The sequence below is a fragment of the Rhinatrema bivittatum genome, chromosome 16 (assembly GCF_901001135.1).
Source record: "Rhinatrema bivittatum chromosome 16, aRhiBiv1.1, whole genome shotgun sequence".
In the NCBI taxonomy this organism is placed as follows: domain Eukaryota; kingdom Metazoa; phylum Chordata; class Amphibia; order Gymnophiona; family Rhinatrematidae; genus Rhinatrema; species Rhinatrema bivittatum.
This window is the reverse complement of record NC_042630.1, coordinates 73,523,495-73,544,687: the sequence shown is the minus strand read 5'-3', so window position 1 is coordinate 73,544,687 and position 21,193 is coordinate 73,523,495. Positions and strand designations below refer to the sequence as shown.

The following is a 21,193-nucleotide window of genomic DNA, read 5'->3' as shown; positions in this document are numbered from 1 at the left end:
CGGATGCCAGGCCGAAAGGGAGCACTCGGTATTGATAGTGATTTCGGCCTACTAAAAAACGGAGGTATTTGCGATGAGGTTGAGTTATCGCAATGTGAGTATAGGCATCTTTTAGGTCTAGAGAGCAGAGCCAGTCCCCTCTTTGCAGCAGAGGGAGAAGCGAGCCCAGGGTTACCACCTTGAACTTCTCTCTGTGAAGGTACTTATTGAGGGCCCGTAGGTCCAGGATTGGTCGAATTCCTCCTGACTTTTTTGGGATCAGAAAGTACCTGGAGTAGAACCCTAGTCCTTGAGTGAGGGAGGAACGGGTTCTATAGCATTTGACTGGAGGAGAAGGGAAACTTCCTGCTCGAGAAGAGCAGAGTGATCGGTGAGTCCCCACGCCTGCATGGGTGGGGAGTCCGAAGGGAGAGTCAGGAAGTTGAGGTAGTAACCGTGTGCAATTATCGCTATCACCCATTGATCTGTGGTGATATGATGCCATTTTTCTAGAAAGTGGCTTAACCGACCTCCTACTGGTATGGTTGGAAGAGGGATTTGGCAACTGCTCTCTAATTGAAAGTCAAAAACCCGATGCAGGACCAGGTTGTGGAGCTGCTGCAGGCTTTTGTTTTCGAGATTGGCGAGGCTGAGATTTATGGTAAGGCCTCGCAGACCTAGACTTGGTTTGTGGGGGATAATACTTCCGTGGACGGAAGAAGGACTTTTTTGGGTCCTTCTTGAACGGCTGTTTACAAGGTAAGTCAGAAGGAATGGATGAGAGCTGTTTAAGTGTCTCATGATGATCCTTCAATTCAGCAACAATTTGCTGAATTTGCTCACCAAACAAATTATCCCCTAGACAGGGCAGGTCTGAGAGCCTGTCCTGAACCTCCGGACGAAGGTCAGATGACTTAAGCCAAGCCCAGCATCTTGCAGAGATGGCCATAGCAGAAAGTCTGGTAGAAGCATCAAAGATGTCGTAAGCTGTTCTTATCTCATGCTTCCCAGCTTCAAATCCTTTATTTAGTAGGGATTGAAGTTGTGGTTGGAACTGCTCTGGTAAGGTATCTGAGTAGTCCTGTATCTGTTTAAGAATGACCCTATTGTATTGGGTCATATATAGCTGATAAGAGGCTATTCTGGAAGTTAGCATGGCTCCTTGGTATACTTTCCTACCTACACTATCTAGGAATTTATTTTCCTTAGTAGGAGGTATGGAAGAATGTGGCTTTATTCTTTTAGCTTTCTTTTGAGCTGATTCTACCACAACAGAGTGGTGGTCTAGCTGAGGTTTCTGAAAGCCAGGTGCTGACTGTACAAGATAGGTAGAGTCAGCTTTTTTGTTTACTGGAGCAACAGATCCAGGAGATTCCCAATTCTTTTTTAGAAGGTCCAGAAAAACCTGATGAATTGGAATAGAAGTGATGACTTTAGGGGCATCCAAGAATTGGAGCAACTCCATCATCTGGTGCCTGTCATCTTGCTCCGATTGAAGTTGAAAAGGAACCAACTCCGACATTTCCTTCACGAAATTTATGAAAGAGAGATCCTCAGGAGGAGAACGCTTTCTACTCCCCGCAGGAGAGGGTGGTGAAGGCAAATCATCGGTGTCTGTGGAGGTATCATCACCCCAGGTGTCATAAGGATCAGGCTGCTGACCTGTAGGACCATGAGGGGGTTGGATACCTGAAGGCCCCGGCTGAGGCTCCGAGAAACTCGAAGGAATTGCCGGGGGTATCTAGAATGTCCTCGATGGCATCGAAGGAATCGGTGTCGGCATCGAAGGTATGGGTGCCGTCATCGAAATTCTCGATGGAGCTGATGTGGTAATCGCCCCTGTGGAATGTATCGGTGGCGAGGGACGACATGGTACCGATGGTACTACCCCCGAAGGGGGAATTCGGTACAGTGTTTCTCCACTAGATGAGATAGCTGTCGGAGACCCGGGTATCACCGGAGGAAGGGCAGTCATAAGCGCTTCTATCCGGGCAAGCAACGGTGCCAGTGCTGCTGGAATCGGGTCGGTGACCGGTTCCACTCTCGGTGCCGGAGGAGTCTGGAACCGTTGCATCGCCTTGTCAATGGCCTCCTGGACCAGCCAGTCCAGTTCTACCCGGAGACCTGGGGTAACAATACCCAGCTCCACGGGAGAGGGAGGCTGAGGCTGAGCCGGAGGGACCACCGTCACCGATGGAGTCGCGGCTCCCAAACCCCGAAGGGGTGAGGGTTGCCTCGGTGTCTGCGAGACAGGAGTGGACGATGCCACTTCTGGTCGAGACTTCTTTGGAGGAGGCTCGGACAGTACTGAGGTCGATGACTTCGATTCCTCGACGGTCCAAGACTTGTGACGTCGATGGCAATGTTTTTCTCTCCGATCCCCGCGATCTTCGGGGGAAGGGACGAGAGTCGATGGCCGCGGAGACGTCGATGGCAGGCGGTCACCGGGAGGCTGTCGACGATGGTGAAACTTCGGTGCCGGTTCCGATGACGTCTATGCAATCGATGGCGTCGGAGTGTGAGCATGGAAAAGGAGTCCCATTTTCTCCATTCTGGCTTTGCGACCTTTTGGTGTCATTAGGGCACATTTGGTGCAAGTCAGGACATCATGCTCACTCCCTAAACACAAAACACAGACTATGTGGGTCTGTGATGGACATAGTACGTGTACAGTCCGGGCACCGACGGAACCCCGACGCCATGGCCATAGGCCAAAAATTTAGCCGCGGGACGGTCGACTGCCAACACGCCTCGAGGGCTGAATTCGACGGTAGTCGACAAAAACAATGGCAAAAACTTACCGAAGTACCGCGGAGCAAAATTTGAAGAGGGGAGACCCCTGAGGGGCAAATTTTTCTTCAAGAAATTAGTTGAAGAAATTCCTGTCAGGAATGTGGTAAGAGCTCCTTAACCGCGTGGCTACTGCTGTGCGGAAAAAAGAAGACTGAAGGGAGACCCCTGCTGGCTGCAGGGTTAGTGCCGTGCTGGGCATGCCCAGTAAGGGCCAGTCAAAGTTCCTGAAACTGTGACAGAAGTTTTCCGTGGTTGGGCTCCATCCTCGATGTCACCCATTTGTGAGGACAACCATCCTGCTTGTCCTGTGAGAACAGAGTGCGCTTCAAAAAGCCTCGGGAACCGTGGTCAGCAGGCAGACCGGGGCCGCTTAGAAACCGGAAAAAAAACCCTCCGGAAATGCGACCGCAGAAGGAGTCCACGGAGTGATTATGGGGGGGGGGGGGGGGGGGGGGGTGTTTTACAAAGCATGTCACCAAGAGGGGAGCTCGTTCAGGGCACGGCCCGACCGGGGAACCTGCGAAACTGCAGACACAACTGTTTGGGCGGGAACGGAAGGAGAAGGCACCTGGCAAAACCAGGATCCCACCAGGACCGTGGCCACATCCATGTGGAGAAGAGGCGGCACCAGGGAGATTAGCTAACGCACCCGGGTTGGCTATAGGATCCGGGAGTACCGGGATCCGACAGGGAACAGGGAGGGGGCACCTCTGGGACCACCCGCTCCCCAAGGGACCCCGGGGGCTCAGCAGCCGGCCGAAGTAGCAACGGCAAGGAGCGGGGAAATTTTTGTTCACAGAGTTAATTTTTTTTTTAATTGATTTTTCCCCGGGGGGGGGGGGGGGCAAGGGAGGGACCTTCCACCTCCTCCTGCATGCTCACTAAAGGGAATTTACGCAGGAGGGGGGAAAAAAAAGACAGAAAAAAAACGACCCCAAAAATCCTGGGTTGGGGGGGGGGGGAGAGGGAGGCGAGGGGGTGACAAAAAAAACCTCCCTGGAGGGCTGGGGGGCTCAAATCGAGGGGGTAGCTGTAAAAAAAACCGGCCCCCCAGCCCCAGGGAGCTCCGAAAACGGAGCCGATAAAAAATCCAAAATGGCCGCCGTTCCCGGGCTGCCCGACCCGAGAACGGCCTGGCCAGGCTCTGGGGAGAGGATCCCCGGGCTAAATTTGCCTTCCCTGCCAAGGAGGGACCTTCCCCACCCAGCAGGGAGGCACAGAAGGAACCCTCACAGCAAAAATTCGATGGGGGCTGGCAGAAAAGAGGCAGGCTGCCTGCCTGCGGCAAAGATAGAGCCGCTCTGTGGAGAAAAAAAGCTGCAGAGAGAAACATGATTGACAGCCTGCAGGGCCGGAGAGAGCAGGGGGGAAACCTGCTGCCTCCTGCTTGTCTGGCTGCCGGTTCAAGGCCTGCTATGACCAGAAAAATGAAAAAATGCTGGTCAACTGCTGCAAATAAGTTAGAGGTAGGTGAGTACCTGCAACTTATTGAAGTTTAAAACTTCTTTTTTTGTTTTTGTTTTTTTTACTGAGCGCCGCAGCGGGTTCAAAAACCCTCTCGGCAGCCAGAGGGGGGAACGAGACCCCGAGAGTATCGGTCCCCACACCTGGAAGCGTACACGGACTCAGGCTATGCAGCGCAAAAGGGGCAAAGCCCCCCTGAGCCCGGCAAGAGCCAGAAGACTGAGCTGTCTCCTGAAGAAAAATTCTGCAGACTTTCTAACTAACCTGCCAATGATATTAAAACAGGAAAAAACAAATCACAAAATCCCTAAGGAATAAGTACTTGCTTGATCCGTAAGGAAAAGAAGAAGGAAAAGGCTGACCAGCCTAGAGCAGAGAACCGAAGGGGAGATGCTGCACCTGCTGGAGACAGACGAATACTGAAGGGTTAGAGGATAGGCTCTGTCCTGATATAGGGCATCCTTCAAGTTTTAGTCTGTCTTCACCTGCTGGAAAGGAGGCTCAACCCACAGTCTGGACTGATCCGGGTAGGTACAGGGAACCATGTTTATCTAAATGTTTTGCAATTTTATTCTTTATAATAGTTTCCACGATTTTTCTCAGCACTGAAGTCAGACTCACCGCTATAAAGTTTCCCAGATCACCTTTTAAATATAGGGGTTACATTGGCCATCTTCCAATCTTTAGGTACATCGGATGATTTTAATGATAGGTTACAGATTTTTACTAATAGTTCAGAAATTCCATTTTTTAGTTCTTTCAGAACCCTGGGGTGTATACCATCCAGTCCAAGTAATTTACTACTCTTCAGTTTGTCAATCAGGCTTACCACGTCTTCCAGGTTCCCCATGATTTAATTCAGCTGATCAGAATCATCACCCATGAAAACCTTTTCCGGAACAGGTATCTCTCCAACATTTTCTTCAGTAACACTGAAGCAAAGAAATTGTTTAATCTTTCCACGATAGCCTTATCTTCTCTAAGTGCCCCTTAAACCCCTTGATCATCCAATAGTCCAACTTATCCCTTGCAGGCTTTCTGCTTTGTACATATTTAAAGAAGTTTTTATTGTAAGTTTTTGCCTTCTTTTCAAATTTTTCTGAACCAATTGCTCCATAAAACTGTCTTTTAGTCCATCCAGGAACTTTCTCTTCTCTAGCATTCCCTAATGTTTCACTTACCCAGTCAATATTAGGATAATTGAAATCTCCCTTTATTATTATTCAAGGAACTGACATGGTGCCAGTAGCACACTGAGGTCCATTGCTCCAAACCTCAAACATTTTACATATGCGGACATAAACCAAGGAAAAAGAAATTTCCTAGCCTTCAGGAAATTGGACACCATAACCTGAGAACAAATGTCCTGCACTAAACGTGCCCTCCCCAAGGGTCAAACCACAAGGCAATTTGATCCATATCCATGAGAAACAGTGGTACCCCAGGACAGCAATTTTTTGTAATACAAAAAGGCATTAGCCGGCAGCCAAAAAGCAAACATCCAAAGACCACATACCTCAGTCGATGTGGCCAAGCTTGAGCAACTTGCACCACTAGGCCTGGATGACAAGCAACCCTACCTATCCAGCACAAGGAGAAAATCCGCAGAAGTGCCTCCTGTGGCCAATTCTGCACCAAGACACTGAGCCTGGAAAAAAAAAAAAAAAAAGAGTACTACTCTTGACTGCAAAATACTTACGTGCCTTCGCATTCTTGTCAGTCCCAGTTTTGGTAGACTCCATTAGCTACAATGAGATTGAAGGGTCCCTGATAGAGAATCCATTCCACCATGGCAACTGCTATGCCAAAAAGGCCTTCAAAATCATTTCCAGCCAATGAAGAAACAGGCTTATCTCCACAGATACTCAAGGACTCCATGTATGAAACCACCATGGCATTATAGGACATTACCTGTGCCACACTCCAAAGTATAAAAACCATGAGAACCAGTCAGAGAGTCCAGGCCTATAGCCAGGTAATAGACCAGTTAGCTACCTCTAGGGGCTCCCCTCCCCTCCCAACAGCTCAACAGACTGTCATCCAAAGTCCCAGTGTTCCAGATGGTCTGAGAAACTTGCAGCTATTACAAGCTTGGTCTCACTCACTCGGATTCCATGAGACACCCAGAATACTCCTGAGACTGGGGAGTCAACCTGGAAGGCAAGGCCTGCTAAAGAGGACACGTGCATCCCCGTCCACGGCACTAGGACCAATACTATGCCATAGATCCGAGAATGTGCACATAGGACCAAATCATCTGATTCATGCCCGAACCAAATGCTGTCATGACCTTGAGAAGCTGAAACCAAACACCACTGAATCTTTTGGAAATAAGAACGGAAGAACGTGATGATCCAGCTTACAGATCCTATGATCTTTTAGCCAAATACGTCCTAGTGCCATAAAACTACCCAATTCCTGCAAAACCGAACTATGTGGCAGGCTCGCTCTCCTGACTTGACTTTGTCCTTATTCATCAGTCAACCAGGATGAATCAATTGTTTTTCTAATGCAAAGTTACCACAACAACCACCATCACCCCTGAAAGAATCCTTGGGCTACTACTAACTCAAAGAATAGAGCAAGAACTTGGAATGAATTATCTTCAGAAGACTATCAACTATATTAGAACCCAAACGGACAACAGGATTCCATCTTCTTGGAAGCCTCAAGCAAGAAATATCAAACTAGGCCCCACTGGACTCTTGGGACTGGTACTACCATCGTCTGTTCTCTTTTCCAGTAATTAGCTCCTCTGCAGAGTAAGAAGGGAAATAAGGCATAAGGGCACCTAAAGTAAGCCCTCTCGAATCTTCATTGGGTGCTGTGGAAGGGACCTGACCTTGAAGATTCCCCCTTACCTCCTCTCTTTTGGTAGAAAGAAGGACCAACAACAGCCACCAGTTCTTCTCTGCCATCGCCATTCTTAAGATCTTGCCCGACAAGGCTGTTACTTAAAGAAAAGCAACTGGAAGAAATTACTGACCAGACCTCCAGAAAACTTGCCAGACAGCTGGGGGGTGCATCTTGGACTCCCCCCCAAGTCCTTGCCAGCTTTAAGCTCCAAATGAAAGCTATCCCTCTAAGGGAAGGTCTATGAAAGAAAAATTGGTTCTTACCTGCTAATTTTCATTCCTGTAATACCACAGATCAGTCCAGACCAGTGGGTTATGCACTCCCACCAGCAGATGGAGTCAGAGAGCAAAGCTTTGAGGCACTTGTGTCCCAAGTGTCCCACCTGCAGCTCATCAGTATGTATCGATTCCCAAGCAAAGTATAATTGACAAAAAACCAAAATATTATAGAACCATTCTGATAGATTCCCTATGTACAGCAGCTAACCATTAGGAAATCAGTCTTTCGGCAGTTGTACCCAGATGGGATCCTGGACTGATCTGTGGTATTACAGGAATGAAAATTAGCAGGTAAGAACCAATTTTCCTTTCCTGTACATACCAAAGCCACATTACACCAGGCAGGAACCTGAAAGACCCGCTCGCAAGACGCTCTCCCCAAAAAGCACTTGGTCCAGATCCCTAACATCGAAACGATAAAGCCTTGTGAAGGTATGCAGGGAAGACCAGACTGTGGTTCCACAAATTTCCTCAGGCGACAACTGACACTCCACCCAAGAAGCCGCTTGCACTCTCATCGAGTGAGCTTTCAAACCAGTAGGGACGGGGCGACCCTTCCCGACGTAGGACAAGTAAATTGTTTCCTTCAGCCAGCGAGCCAAGGATGCCTTAGATGCCTTTTCACCCTTCTTTGGACCTCCAAAGAGAACAAAAAGGTGATCCGATTTTTGAAAACAGTTACTGACCTTCAAATACTGAAGGAGAACCCAGCGGACATCTAACAGATGAAGATCTCCTCCCATAGCGGTGTCATGAACCCAATCAGGGAATCCGGGTAACTCCAAGGACTGATTAACATGAAAGGCAGACCCCACTTTCGGCAAAAAGGAAGGGCCCATGCGTAGGGACACCCTATTAGCCGAGATGCAAAGGAAGGGATCCCTACAGGAAATAGCCTTCAATTCTGAAATATGCCTCGCAGAACAGATGGCCACCAAGAACACTGTCTTCAAGGTGAGGTCCTTTAAGGAAGCGTGCCCCAGAGGCTCAAAAGGGGGATCACAAATCGCCCTCAAAACCAGAGTGAGATTCCACTCCGGGCATAACTTACGAAGTGGAGAACGAAGGTGCATCACCCCTTTCAGGAAACGGACAATGTCCGAGTGGCTAGCATCTCAAAAAAGATATAATTGCGATGGAGAAGGTACAGAGAAGGGCTACTAAAATGTTAAGGGGAATGGAACAGCTTCCCTATGAGGAAAGACTAAAGAGGTTAGGACTTTTCAGCTTGGAGAAGAGACGGTTGAGGGGGGATATGATAGAGATGTTTAAAATTATGAGAGGTCTAGAACGGGTATTTACTCTTTCGGTTATTTACTCTTTCGGATAGTAGAAAGACTAGGGGGCACTCCATGAAGTTAGCATGGGGCACATTTAAAACTAATCGGAGAAAGTTCTTTTTTACTCAACGCACAATTAAACTCTGGAATTTGTTGCCAGAGGATGTGGTTAGTGCAGTTAGTATAGCGGTGTTTAAAAAAGGATTGGATGAGTTCTTGGAGGAGAAGTCCATTACCTGCTATTAAGTTCACTTAGAGAATAGCCACTGCCATTAGCAATGGTAACATGAAATAGACTTAGTTTTTGGGTACTTGCCAGGTTCTTATGGCCTGGATTGGCCACTGTTGGAAACAGAATGCTGGGCTTGATGGACCCTTGGTCTGACCCAGTATGGCATTTTCTTATGTTCTTAGAGGCCTGCCATCTACCCGCCTAGGAGGCATCCCAGGGCCGAAACCTGAACACGCAGGGAACTACAGGCTAAACCTGAAGGGTGTAGAAATGAGCTCCCAAATACTCCAGACACTGCTAGTGAGTCAGATGACTTTTCGCTTCGTTGATTACCCAGCCTAGGGACTGGAGACAATGGATGACACGAAGAACCGCTTGCTCGCCTTCCTCTTCTGACTTTGCTCGAATCAGCCAATCATCAAGGTAAGGATGGACCATTATCCCTTCCTTCTGGAGGGTCGCTGCCACCACGACCATCACCATTGGTAAAGGAGAGCAGGGCCATCACCAGTCCGAACGGCAACACCCGGAACTGAAAATGCTGACCCAGGATCTTGAATCGTAGGAATCTCTAGTGAGTGCTGCGAATCGGGATGTGTAGATAAGCCTCAGTGAGATCCAAGGAGGCGAGGAACTCTCCCTTTTGAACCGCTGCGATGACTGTTCGAAGTGTTTCCATTTGAAAATGGGGCACCTTCAAGCAGCGATTCACCTTGTGTAGGTCCAGGATGGTTCAGAAAGTGCCCTCCTTTTATGGGAACCACGAAATAAATAGAGTATCATCCCCTTCCCCGTTCCTCGGACGGCACGGGGACAATCACCTTCAGGGCCAGCAATCTTTGTCGAGTGTCTTCTACCACGGCTCGCTTGTTGCAGGAAACGCAACTCGATTCCACAAAGACCAGCATGAGAGGCTGAGAAAATTCTAAGGCCATCTTTTACCACCAGCGATCGGAGGTGATCCTGGCCCATTCCTCGTAAAATTGGGACAACTTGCCCCCGATCATCCCATCTGAGGAATGGGCGAGCCTGATTTAATTGGGCAGGCTTCCCAGTTCCGGTTCCCTGACAGAAACCACCTCTGGCAGGATGACTGGAGCCGCGAAAGGACTGTGTATGGGAAGAGGTCTGCCTGGAACAAGAGGGTGGAACACTCCTCCCTGACCTGCTTTTTTGGAAATCCCAAAAATGGGATAGAGGACCGAATGATTTCCTGTAGGGCTTTCTATTTTCCGGCAGTTTATTGCCCTTGGAATCCCCCAAAGATTTCATCAGCTGATCCAAATCATCTCTAAACAGCAACTTCCCTCGAAAAGGCAGACTGCACAGTTGCGACTTGGAGGAAGCATCCGTTGCCCAAATGCAGAGCCATAGGAGTTGCCGAGCCGCCACCAGGGAGACCATAGTCTGGGCCACCAAACGCACCAAGTCATATAAGGCATCCACCACATACGCTACCGCTGCCTCCAGACGAGCCACCTGAGAAGCTGAGAAAGTCCCAGAAGACTATGGGTCCTGCGGTTTTTTAATCCAACATAAATACGCTCTTTGCATCATGCTGGCACACACCGCCGCCCGAAGTCCTAAGAAGGAGGCCTCGAACACCCACTTCAGATGCAGCTCCAGCTTGCGGTCCTGCACATCTCTGAGAGCAGCCGCTCCCGCCACTGGAATGGTCGACTTCTTGGTCACCGCTGATACAGCCGCATCTACCTTAGGTACCCTGAGGCGTTCTACATGTTCCTCCATTAGCGGGTAGATTTTTTTTTTGTTTGTTTGTTTTACACAAAAACTAACTTTAACTTCTAGTAACAGAAAAAAAATAAAGCCTAAGCTAAGAATAATTGAAAAGAAATCCCCAAAGGGGCTACTTCCCTGTACCGCAGACACTGAGGGGGAGCCTTCGGGTCACTGAGGGAGCCAGACCCTTGGCTATCAGGGGACCCGGAACCACACAGGCTAGCACCACCAGGGGTAACCAACCCCTCGTTCGCCCGGATCTACTTGAGGATGTCCCAGACACTGAACCTAGCACCTCAGGGAGCAAGAAAAATGTGTCTCACACAGAGCTGCGGGAATACACTACCACAGTCTGCTGGAGTCAGAGAAATACTGATGAGCTGCAGATGGCACACTTGGGATACCAGTGCATCGAAGCTTTGCTCTCTGACTCCGCTGGTGGGAATGCATAACCCTCTGGTCTGGACTGATCTGGGTATGTACAGGAAATCGGTCTTAAGATATTGAATCTGCAGACCAATCACACAACAGGAGAAGTCTTGTAGCTGGCACTTTGGCAGCTATACCCTGGACAGAAACTATAACAAGTGAATCCAAGTATCCATCCTCAATGCTGCTCCAGACTCCAAAAGAGTAGAAACATCCACTGGTCTCTTTCTTTTTTTGTATCTTGGGCTAAATCTAATCATACAGCTGCAGTCCACAATTTATAGCAGCCATCTCTTCCTATGACACCAAGGGGAATAGCATGGCTAATGAGCTCCAGATAAATCAATGAAATCCTGCAAAGAGGAAAAAAAAAACTATGCACACCCTGCAATAAGGACCAAACTAGGACCATCTGCCAAGTAGGACGGACCATCTTTCTCATCCTCAATAATATTCATAGACAAGAGATGAAGAAGTTAATTATGCCCTGCAGAAAAGATGTAAGATAGCACTATCATCACTTCCTTCCAAAGAACATCCTTCTCTATGCTTGAAATTCCACTGAGCCCCTCCAGGGAAATTTCTGAACCAAAGGAACTCTCCTCCATCTGGTCTACCTTTTTTTTTTTTTTTTTTTGGCATGTGTAGACCTAAAACATTTGCACGAGTTGCCAAGGTTTGATCCGAGCCTGAAAACTAGGATCTTGTACTCTAAAGGTGATGCCAGAGAATGACTTTACTGCAGTTGGGAGCATTGGAATTATTCCCCAGTCAATACCTTATAGGGCTGCAGCTTGAGCACTGGTTGTATCTCTCGGTCAGAACCTTGTGGCTTATGCCCTGTTAACAAATCCAGTGAATGGCTTCACTGAATTAGGGAGCATTGACCTGCCATACAGTGCATTTTGCTCCACATTTCCTTTTCCTTCCTAAGCCAGTAGAAATCCAGGAGTGGATCCCATAAGACTGGAGCCAATCTACAGCATAGCCCTTTATGCTTCTTCTGGGCCCTTATTTGGCCCCAGTAAACTCCCTAAGGAGGAGAAAATCGAGTGGACCACAGGAACAAACATCTCCCAAAATTAGAACGCTATGTCTGCATCCTATAAATGCTGAAATTTGAAAGTCATGCCGAAGAAGAAACCCTCAGTGGAACAGAACAAAAGTTTTTAAACTCTACCATCAACAGGACAGCACAAATGAAACTTAACTCCTAGCAGGCCCCTACTTTCCAAAAATTACCGCAAATTCCATCACGATGCCAGATTCCTCAGTGGGAACCCATGGTCAGGCCATCCCATTAAAATGGTCCCCATCCCCCGGGAGCCCATTTTTCATCTGACTTACACTCCTCAACATCACCAGTCTCCAAAAGCATAGGCACAATGTAAAATGTCCCCAGGGGAGCTGTTTTTGCATCCCTCACCAGCTGAATAGTAGGGTCTGTTCCTGCTCTCAGCAACCACTGCAGTGATCTTACACTGCCACTGTAAAAGCAACACCATGAGACAGAAGGGAAGAAGCAACAGAAAGTCTTACCCTGACTCCTCCAATGAAGTATGTCTGCTCCAAAAGACTGCTGCCTCCCAGGATCCTCAGCTCTCTGCTATCTTTTTTTTTTTAAATTTATTGCAGCCTAGACAAAGCTGCTGCTTCTGCTGTGCCCAGTTCTTTTTGGGGGCCACTAATCCAGTCAGAGAGAAAAGGAGGGCGGAAGGTGTGGGGGGAGTGAGGGAAGGGGAAATACCAGTACAAAGCAATTGGTAGCCCCTCTGACTGGCCAAGCTCAATGAAGACAGGGAGCCTCAGCTATCACCTCTGAAGCTGCCTCCCAAAAGGAAACTTCCACTAATCAAGGGCTATGATCCACGGAGGAGGGGAAAAATCTGTCTTTTGCCTCAAGAACAGCCCACCAAATCTTATTCTTCAGCCAGCCTAAATGGACCTTATTCCACAGCACGGGATGCATGTCTATCATCTGCTGGAGACAGAATACTGGCAAGTATAAGCTCTTGGAGAAGTCCATTAACTGCTATTAATCAAATTTACTTAGGGAATAGCCACTGCTATTAATTGCATCAGTGGCATGGGATCTTCTTGGTGTTTGGGTAATTGCCAGGTTCTTGTGGCCTGGTTTGGCCTCTGTTGGAAATAGGATGCTGGGCTTGATGGACCTTTGGTCTAATCCAGCATGGCAATTTCTTATGTTCTTAAGTGGTTGTCAGCAATGATATATATAAGGAGTGACATAAGCGAGACTGTTTATCTCTGTCTCCATCTGCTGGTTGGCATGCATAACCCATTCTTTTGCACTGGTGTGACTGGATGAAGAGGAAATTTTACTTTTCTAGAAGAAAAAAATTAATTAGTTATCTAATCAGTCTAGATATCTAGAGCTGCAGGTTCAGAAAATCCACAAATTTCATGATGACTTCATTTCTTCTCAGTGACCCGACTGATGCTCCACCTCTAGGTGAGTATCGTATTTTTCGCTCCATAAGAAGCACCTGACCATAAGACGCACCTAGGATTCAGAGGGGGAAAATTAAAAAAAAAAAAATTGTGCTAAAGTGGCTCTGTCCCAGGGCATCTGTGTGTCTTAAGGAGCAAATTAGGGGAGTGCATAACATTTTTTTTCTCCCCATTTTGTTTTCGGGTCTGGGGAGGGCCATTTCGATCTACTCCCCAGATCAGAAAACTTTTATCTTTCTCTGGGAACCCCCCCCCCCCCCAAAAAAGAAACCCCGTCCCAACCCTTTAAATTAATTAACAACCACCCCAAGACCTGCCAAATTAATTTACTACAACCCTCCACCCGCCTGACACCCCCCCCCCCCAAAGACCTGCCAAAAGTGCCTGGTGGTCCAGCAGCGATCTCCTGGACTTGAGCAGTCGGCTGCCAGTAATCAAAATGGCGCCGACGGCCCTTTTTCCTTACTATGTCACTGGGGCCGACCAATGGGCAGCAGTAACCCCTGTGACATAGTAAGGGCAAAGGGCCGTCTGTGCCATTTTGATTACTGGCAGCCGATGGCCCAAGTCCAGGAGATGGCTCCCAGACCGCTCCTGGACCCCCGCTGGACCACCAGGGACTTTTGGCAGGTCTTGGGGGAGTCAGGAGGGTGGGGGGGTTTTATTAGATTTCTAGTTGTTTTTTTTATATTCGCTCCATAAGACACACATACATTTTCCCCCCACTTTTGGGGGGAAAAAAGTGCATCTTATGGAGCGAAAAGTATGGTAACTTCCAAAGTTTTGGAATAGAAAGAACACTAGTACAACAGGTATTTAGAAATACTACGTTATCACAAGTCCCCTACAAACTGCTGGAGCAAAGACATAATTTTCCCCAGGACAAATTGGTTTATACTGTTTATTAGATTTGTAAATCTCACATCCATGTTGTTATTCCCTATGGTGAATGAGGAAATATAGGATAACAAATGGTTTGAAAGAGCTGCACCCCAATCAGTATGAAATGTGGACATTTCATCCTCTTTTGATCAACGGTGTAAGATAAAAGGATGGCTCTGACAAACCTCAACATTTGGGCCCAGGGTATAAAACTGAAAATAAAAGAAATGCTCCCAACTTTAGATTAAATAAATCTAATCATCTCCAGTTAAACTCCAATCGCAGAATGCATATGCCTCCTCCCAGTTGCACCAGGAGAGTTCCATGAGATTTACAATAATCAAGTTCATCCATACTCAAACTTTCCAGAAGCTCATGTCACATACAGCAATATTCACTCTATCATTTACATACTGAAATTTGTTAACTTGTTATTGGTTTTGATTGTTTAGGTGGCTCACCCTGTCACTCTTGGATTACTAAGAATAGCTGGTATTAACAAGAGTCAAAAGTGACCTAACAAGTCATGCGATCAGATTAGTTTTTACTGACTATATCATCCCAAATGACGTGCACACACAGAGCATGATCTAATCAGATAATATTCCATGTAATCCAATGACAGTATATGAACTGATGACAGTAAACTGAGGCCAACTTGGAAATTTCCACTTGTGCTAATGTTCTGACTGTACCTCCGTGACATCCATGACCTTAATGGCTGCCAGCTGCCCAGTCTTGACATGGCGCCCCTACAAGATAAAAAAAAATACAGTATTCATTCCATAGCCTCAGGGCACATTGCAGGAGACAGACGGAAGAGCAGAGGATGTGCTTTCCCCCTGGAAGCAAGGACTGTAATGTGCACATGTTAAATATAGTAATACAAGCCGTTAAGCCCGTTAAAACGGGCTACATCCCTCTGTCTCTCACCTCCCCCTCTTTCTCTCTCCCCTCACTCTTCACCACCCCCTCCCTCACCCACTCCTCCCCACCCTCCCTCTCCTATCACTCAGTCCCTCCCTCCCACTCAGTCTCACTCACTCCCTCCCCCCCTCTCTCCCTCCCTCTCACTCACTCCCACTCACTCTCACTCAGTCCCCACTCCCTCCATCCTCTCCCTCAGTCCCACTCCCTCCCCCTCACTCAATCCCTCCCTCCCACTCAGTCACTCCCTCCCCCCTCCCTCTCACTCACTCAGTCCCACTCACTCTCCCTCAGTCCCACTCCCTCCCTCAGTCCCCCCTCTCCCTCTCACTCAGTCCCACTCCCTCCCCCTCACTCAATCCCTCCCCCTCACTCAATCCCTCCCTCTCACTCAGTCACTCCCTCCCACTCTCTCTCTCCGTCCCTCCCTCCCACTCAGTCCGTCCCTCCCTCTCTCTCTCTTCTCCCTCCCTCGCTACCGCCGTCGCTACCGCCGTCGCCGCCCGCTACCGCCGTCGCCACCGCCGTCGCCGCTACCGCCGTCGCCGCCCGCTGCCGGTACCGCCGCTGCTGCCACTGGACGCCGCCATTTTTTTTTCTTTCTGAAGCTGCCTCAGAGCGACGTGCTCGCCCGCACATGCGCGGTAGAGCTGGTCTCTACTGCGCATTTGCGGGCCGTCGGTCACAGGCCATTTATAAGGTAGATAGCCATATAGTGAAGGACAATCGAAAAAGACCAACCAGTTCATATCCAATATGTCCAGTTATTCCTTCAACAGTGCTAAGGATATATTCCATTTACCAGCCATATAGCATAACCAATTATATGATTTCTATTTATCTAGGACGGCTTGTATTATCTTTCTCACTTGTACTCTGTCTCAAGCAGATGAGCTTACAAAATTCCTCACTTAGTTCATACCCAGCACCACTCCCCCCCTTCTTTCCCATATCTAACCTCAAAGCTTTAATAAAACCTGTCCCACAACCTGAATTCATATACAGGAAATCTTGCACATCCGAGGAATTACACAATCATCTTGGCCCAGAACTCACACTCATAGACATCTCTTCACCCAATTCAGCCCTCCAATCTTGGTCTATGATAACAGAAACAGCAGCCAACAATCTCTGTCCTCTATCAACAAAAAAACTTGAACACAACTCCTCCAAAAGACAACCTTGGTTTAAAGAAGAACTTCAAAAACTGAAACACTCCCTCCGACAGAAGGAAAGCAAATGGCGGAAAACACCAACACAGACATCCCTCTCTGCTTACAAACTCGCACTCCACCAATACAAAAGCGCTACATTAAAAACAAAAAGGGACTTCTTTGCACAGAAGATCCACCATATTATCTTTGACTCCAAAGCCCTCTTTGCCTATGTATCTAATTTAACCCAAACTATGACTCCTGACATCCCTGCCAACCTAGCTCAAGAAAAAGCAGAGGAGTTGGCCCTCTTCTTTAGCAACAAAATCTCCAACCTAATAACTCAGCTGAGAACCAACACTTCAACGCCATCCAACACATACCTCCACTACAACGAAGACATTTCTCTACAATCATTTGAACCCATCACTACTTCTGAGATTCTCTCTTTATTGAAGAAAATGAAACCTTCATCTCACCCTTTAGACCACATCCCATCCAAACTTCTCCTGCTAATACCAGAAACAATCTCCAATGCTCTGACAGTCATTATTAACTGTTCCCTAGCACAAGGAATCTACCCGGACGACCTGAAAATTGCATCCATCAAACCGCTCCTAAAAAAACCCAACTTAAATCCTAATGATCCTAACAATTTCCGTCCTATATCCAATCTCCCGTTCATAGCTAAGGTAATGGAAAAATTAGTTAACTCCAGACTCTCAGACTACCTCGAAGAACACAACATTCTGTTCCCATCTCAATATGGCTTCAGAAAAGCTCTAAGTACTGAATCACTGCTAATTTCCTTGACCGACTACCTCATCATGGGCCTGGATAAAGGTCACACTTATTTACTGATCCTACTGGACCTATCAGCTGCCTTTGATACGGTTAACCACTCCACCCTACTAATTCAATTAGCAAACATCGGAATAACCGGAACAGCACTATCATGGTTCAAATCGTTCTTAGGGAACAGAAAATACAAAGTCAAAATCCACAACAAAGAATCCCAACACTACTCTTCATCCACGGGAGTTCCACAGGGCTCCTCCCTTTCACCAACGCTATTTAATGTATACCTGCTCCCTCTTTGCCAACTGCTAACTAACTTAAACCTTAAACACTTTCTGTATGCAGACGACGTCCAGATAGTCATACCCGTTAAAGAATCCTACACCAAAACTCTAGAATTCTGGGAAACTTGTCTTCAAAAAATTGATGGTCTCCTCTCAAACCTCAATCTAATACTAAACTCTTCAAAAAGTGAACTCCTCCTAATCTCTTCTGAAAACAGTAACTTTGACACAAATCCTCCACCCAATTTACAAACGCCACAAGTAAGAAACTTAGGAGCCATCGTGGATAACAGGTTAAACCTAAAAGCATTCATAAATCAAACTACTAAGGACTGTTTCTATAAACTCCAAGTCCTAAAAAGAATAAGACCACTCTTCCATTTTCATGACTACAGAACTATTCTACAATCTATAATATTTGCTAAACTAGATTACTGCAACTCTTTGCTTTTAGGTCTTCCAGCATCTCACACTAAACCCCTTCAGATGGTCCAAAACACGGCTGCGAGAATATTAACAAACACACGGAGAAGAGACCACATATCACCAATCCTCAAAGACCTGCACTGGCTGCCAATTCACTACAGAATCATATATAAGTCCATAACCACTATTTTCAAAGCTATACATCAACAATCTCAGCTCAACCTTCAAATTCCTCTCAAAAAATTCACGTCCAAAAGACCAATCAGAGAGTCCTATAGAGAAACCCTACAAATACCACACTCCAAAACCATGAAGCACATAACCGCCAGAGACAGGGCATTCTCCACTGCAGGACCAACTCTGTGGAACTCTATCCCACCAGATTTGCGACAGGAACCATGCCTTCCTACTTTTAGGAAAAGACCTAAAACGTGGCTATTCATGAAAGCTTTTCCTGAACTAAACTGAACTTATTACATTATCAACCAGTCGCCCAGACTTTGCCTTAATCATGGTAATTAACATCCCTACCTCATAAGGGCAATTCATCAATGCTATAAGCACATTGACTGGCATATATATTCTTTTAATTTAAACCCCTGCTTCTTTTCTCAGATCCAAGTTATTTTATTCCCTTGTTTTATTGTAACTGCATTCCTTAGCCTTCTCTTGATCTATGTTTTTTACTACTATTATTATTATTATTATTTATTACTAAATGTTATTTTTTGATTTTGTTCCTATCCACTTGTTAATTGTGAACCGACATGATGCGATATTTATCGCGAATGCCGGTATAGAAAAACTTAAAATAAATAAATAAATAAATAAACTCCCCACCGACCTTTATGATATCTTCTCCCTCCCCAGGCACAAAAAAAGAGGAGAAGGTCTCTTATTGGCTGCCAAAAAAGAACTTAAGTTAATCTCTCAATCTCCATGTAGACACTATCCCCCTTTCCCCCACTTGTGAATCCCTCCTCTCCTCCTTTTCGGCCATGGGCTTTAAACAAATCATGTCTGGTCCCACTCACAAAGCAGGCCACACCTTGGACTTGATTTTCACAAACTCACACCTCCTTCATACGGACTCCCCCTCCTGCACCCCAGTCCCCTGGTCAGATCATTCGCTCATAAAAACCAAGCTCACCACAAATAAAACATTGACCCCCATACAAAAACAAAACAGCACTATACAATACAGGAAATCTTGCACCAAAGAGAAGCTAACCCTCGCCTTCAATAACAACCTCGAAAATCTCGACCTTACAGATGTAGAAGCTGCCCGCAACTCATGAAGCCAGATAGCAAGTGTTGCTTACCTGTAACAGGTGTTCTCACAGGACAGCAGGATGTTAGTCCTCACATATGGGTGACATCATCAGGATGGAGCCCAATCACGGAAAATTTCTATCAAAGTTTCCAGAACTTTGACTGGCCCCTACTGGGCATGTCCAGCATGGCACTAACCCTGCAGCCAGCAGGGGTCCCCCTTCAGTTTTATTTGATAGCTACAGGCAGTGCCGAAAAAATAAAACAACAAAACATTACGAAGCCAACACCACAGGGCGGCGGGCAGGTTTCGTGAGGACTAACATCCTGCTGTCCTGTGAGAACACCTGTTACAGGTAAGCAACACTTGCTTTCTCACAGGACAAGCAGGATGGTAGTCCTCACATATGGGTGAGTACCGAGCTGAGGATGTCCGAGCATGCACCAAATGTACCCATAAGCGTGCAACAGGCACAACTGGGGTGGAATTTGGTAGAGGGCATCCTGAACCCCACCGGGCAGGTGGAAGGTGTTGGTACGTCACGTTGGAAATAGGTTACGCAGGACAGATTGGCCGAAGATGGAATCTTGTCTTCCGGCTTTGTCCAAGCAATAGTGGGCTGCGAAGGTATGGAGAGAGCTCCAGGTGGCAGCCCTGCAAATGTCAGGAAGCGGTACCGATCTTAGGTGTGCTACTGAAGTCGCCATGGCCCTCAGAGTATGCTTTAACACGGTCTTGAAAAGGAATGCTTGCTTGCTGGTAGCAAAAAGATATGCAGTCCGCCAACCAGGAGGAGAGAGTCTGCTTACCCACAGGTTGCCCTAATTTGTTGGAATGGAAAGAGACGAATAACTGACTGCTCTACCTGTGGGCAAGTGTACGGTCTAGATATAAAGCTAGAGCCCTTTTACAGTCAAGGGTATGCAGAGCCTGTTCCCCTGGATTGGAATGGGGCCTGGGAAAAAAGGTAGGTAGTATGATGGATTGATTAATGTGAAACTCCGAAACTACCTTGGGTAAAAACTTAGGGTGAGTGCGGAGTACCGCTCTGTCCTGCAGGAGTTTAGTGTAAGGCGGATAGGTTACTAGGGCCTGTAACTCACTAACCCTGCGAGCTGAAGTGATAGCTAAAAGGAAAATCACTTTCCATGTGAGATATTTTAGGTCACAGGAGTGAAGAGGCTCGAATGGTGGTTTCATGAGCCGACCAAGAACCAGGTTAAGGTCCCACGAAGGGGCCGGAGGACGTAAAGGTGGCTTGATATGGAGCAAGCCCTTTAAAAAGCGTGTTACAAGGGGTTGTGTACTGATATAGGAACATCCCCGACACCTTTATGGAAAGCGGCCACCGCACTGACATGCATTCTGATTGAAGAGATCTTTAAACCTGACTTCGACAAATGCCAGAGATAGTCCAAAACTCTTGGGATTGGACAGGAAAAGGGATCAAGAGACAGCGAAGTGCACCATGATGTGTACCTTTTCCATTTATTGGAATAGGAATTTCTTGTGGAAGGCTTCCGTAAAGCAATCAGGACAAGAGAAACCGAATCTGAAAGGTTAAGTGGTTGAAGGATTAACCTTTCAACATCCATGCCATCAGAGACAAGGCCTGAAGTTTGGGATGGCGTAGGCATCCGTTGTTTTGAGTGATCAGATGCGGGTCCGTTCCCAAGGGACTGTGCCTTCGGATGGAGAGATCCTGAAGTATTGGAAACCATACTTGGCGTGGCCAGTGAAGTGCTATCAGGATCATGGTTCCCTTGTCCTGACGTAACTTCACGAGAGTCTTCGAAAGAAGAGGAAGTGGAGGGAATGCATAGAGCAGACCGGTTGCCCACGAGAGGGAGAATGCATCTCTGGACTGAGAGCGCTTGCTCCGAATGAGGGAGCAGAAATTGTCGACTTTGTGGTTCTGAAGGGACG

General features: G+C 47.1%; 1 protein-coding gene across 1 annotated transcript in view; it reads right to left on the bottom strand.

Moving 5' to 3' along the window:
• LOC115078196 (misshapen-like kinase 1) overlaps window positions 1–21,193 on the bottom strand; it is a 1,532,819-nt gene that overhangs the window by 1,210,934 nt on the left and 300,692 nt on the right. The window contains 1 exon segment of the mRNA XM_029580940.1: window positions 15,101–15,157. Within this exon segment, the coding sequence (XP_029436800.1) occupies window positions 15,101–15,157 (57 nt within the window).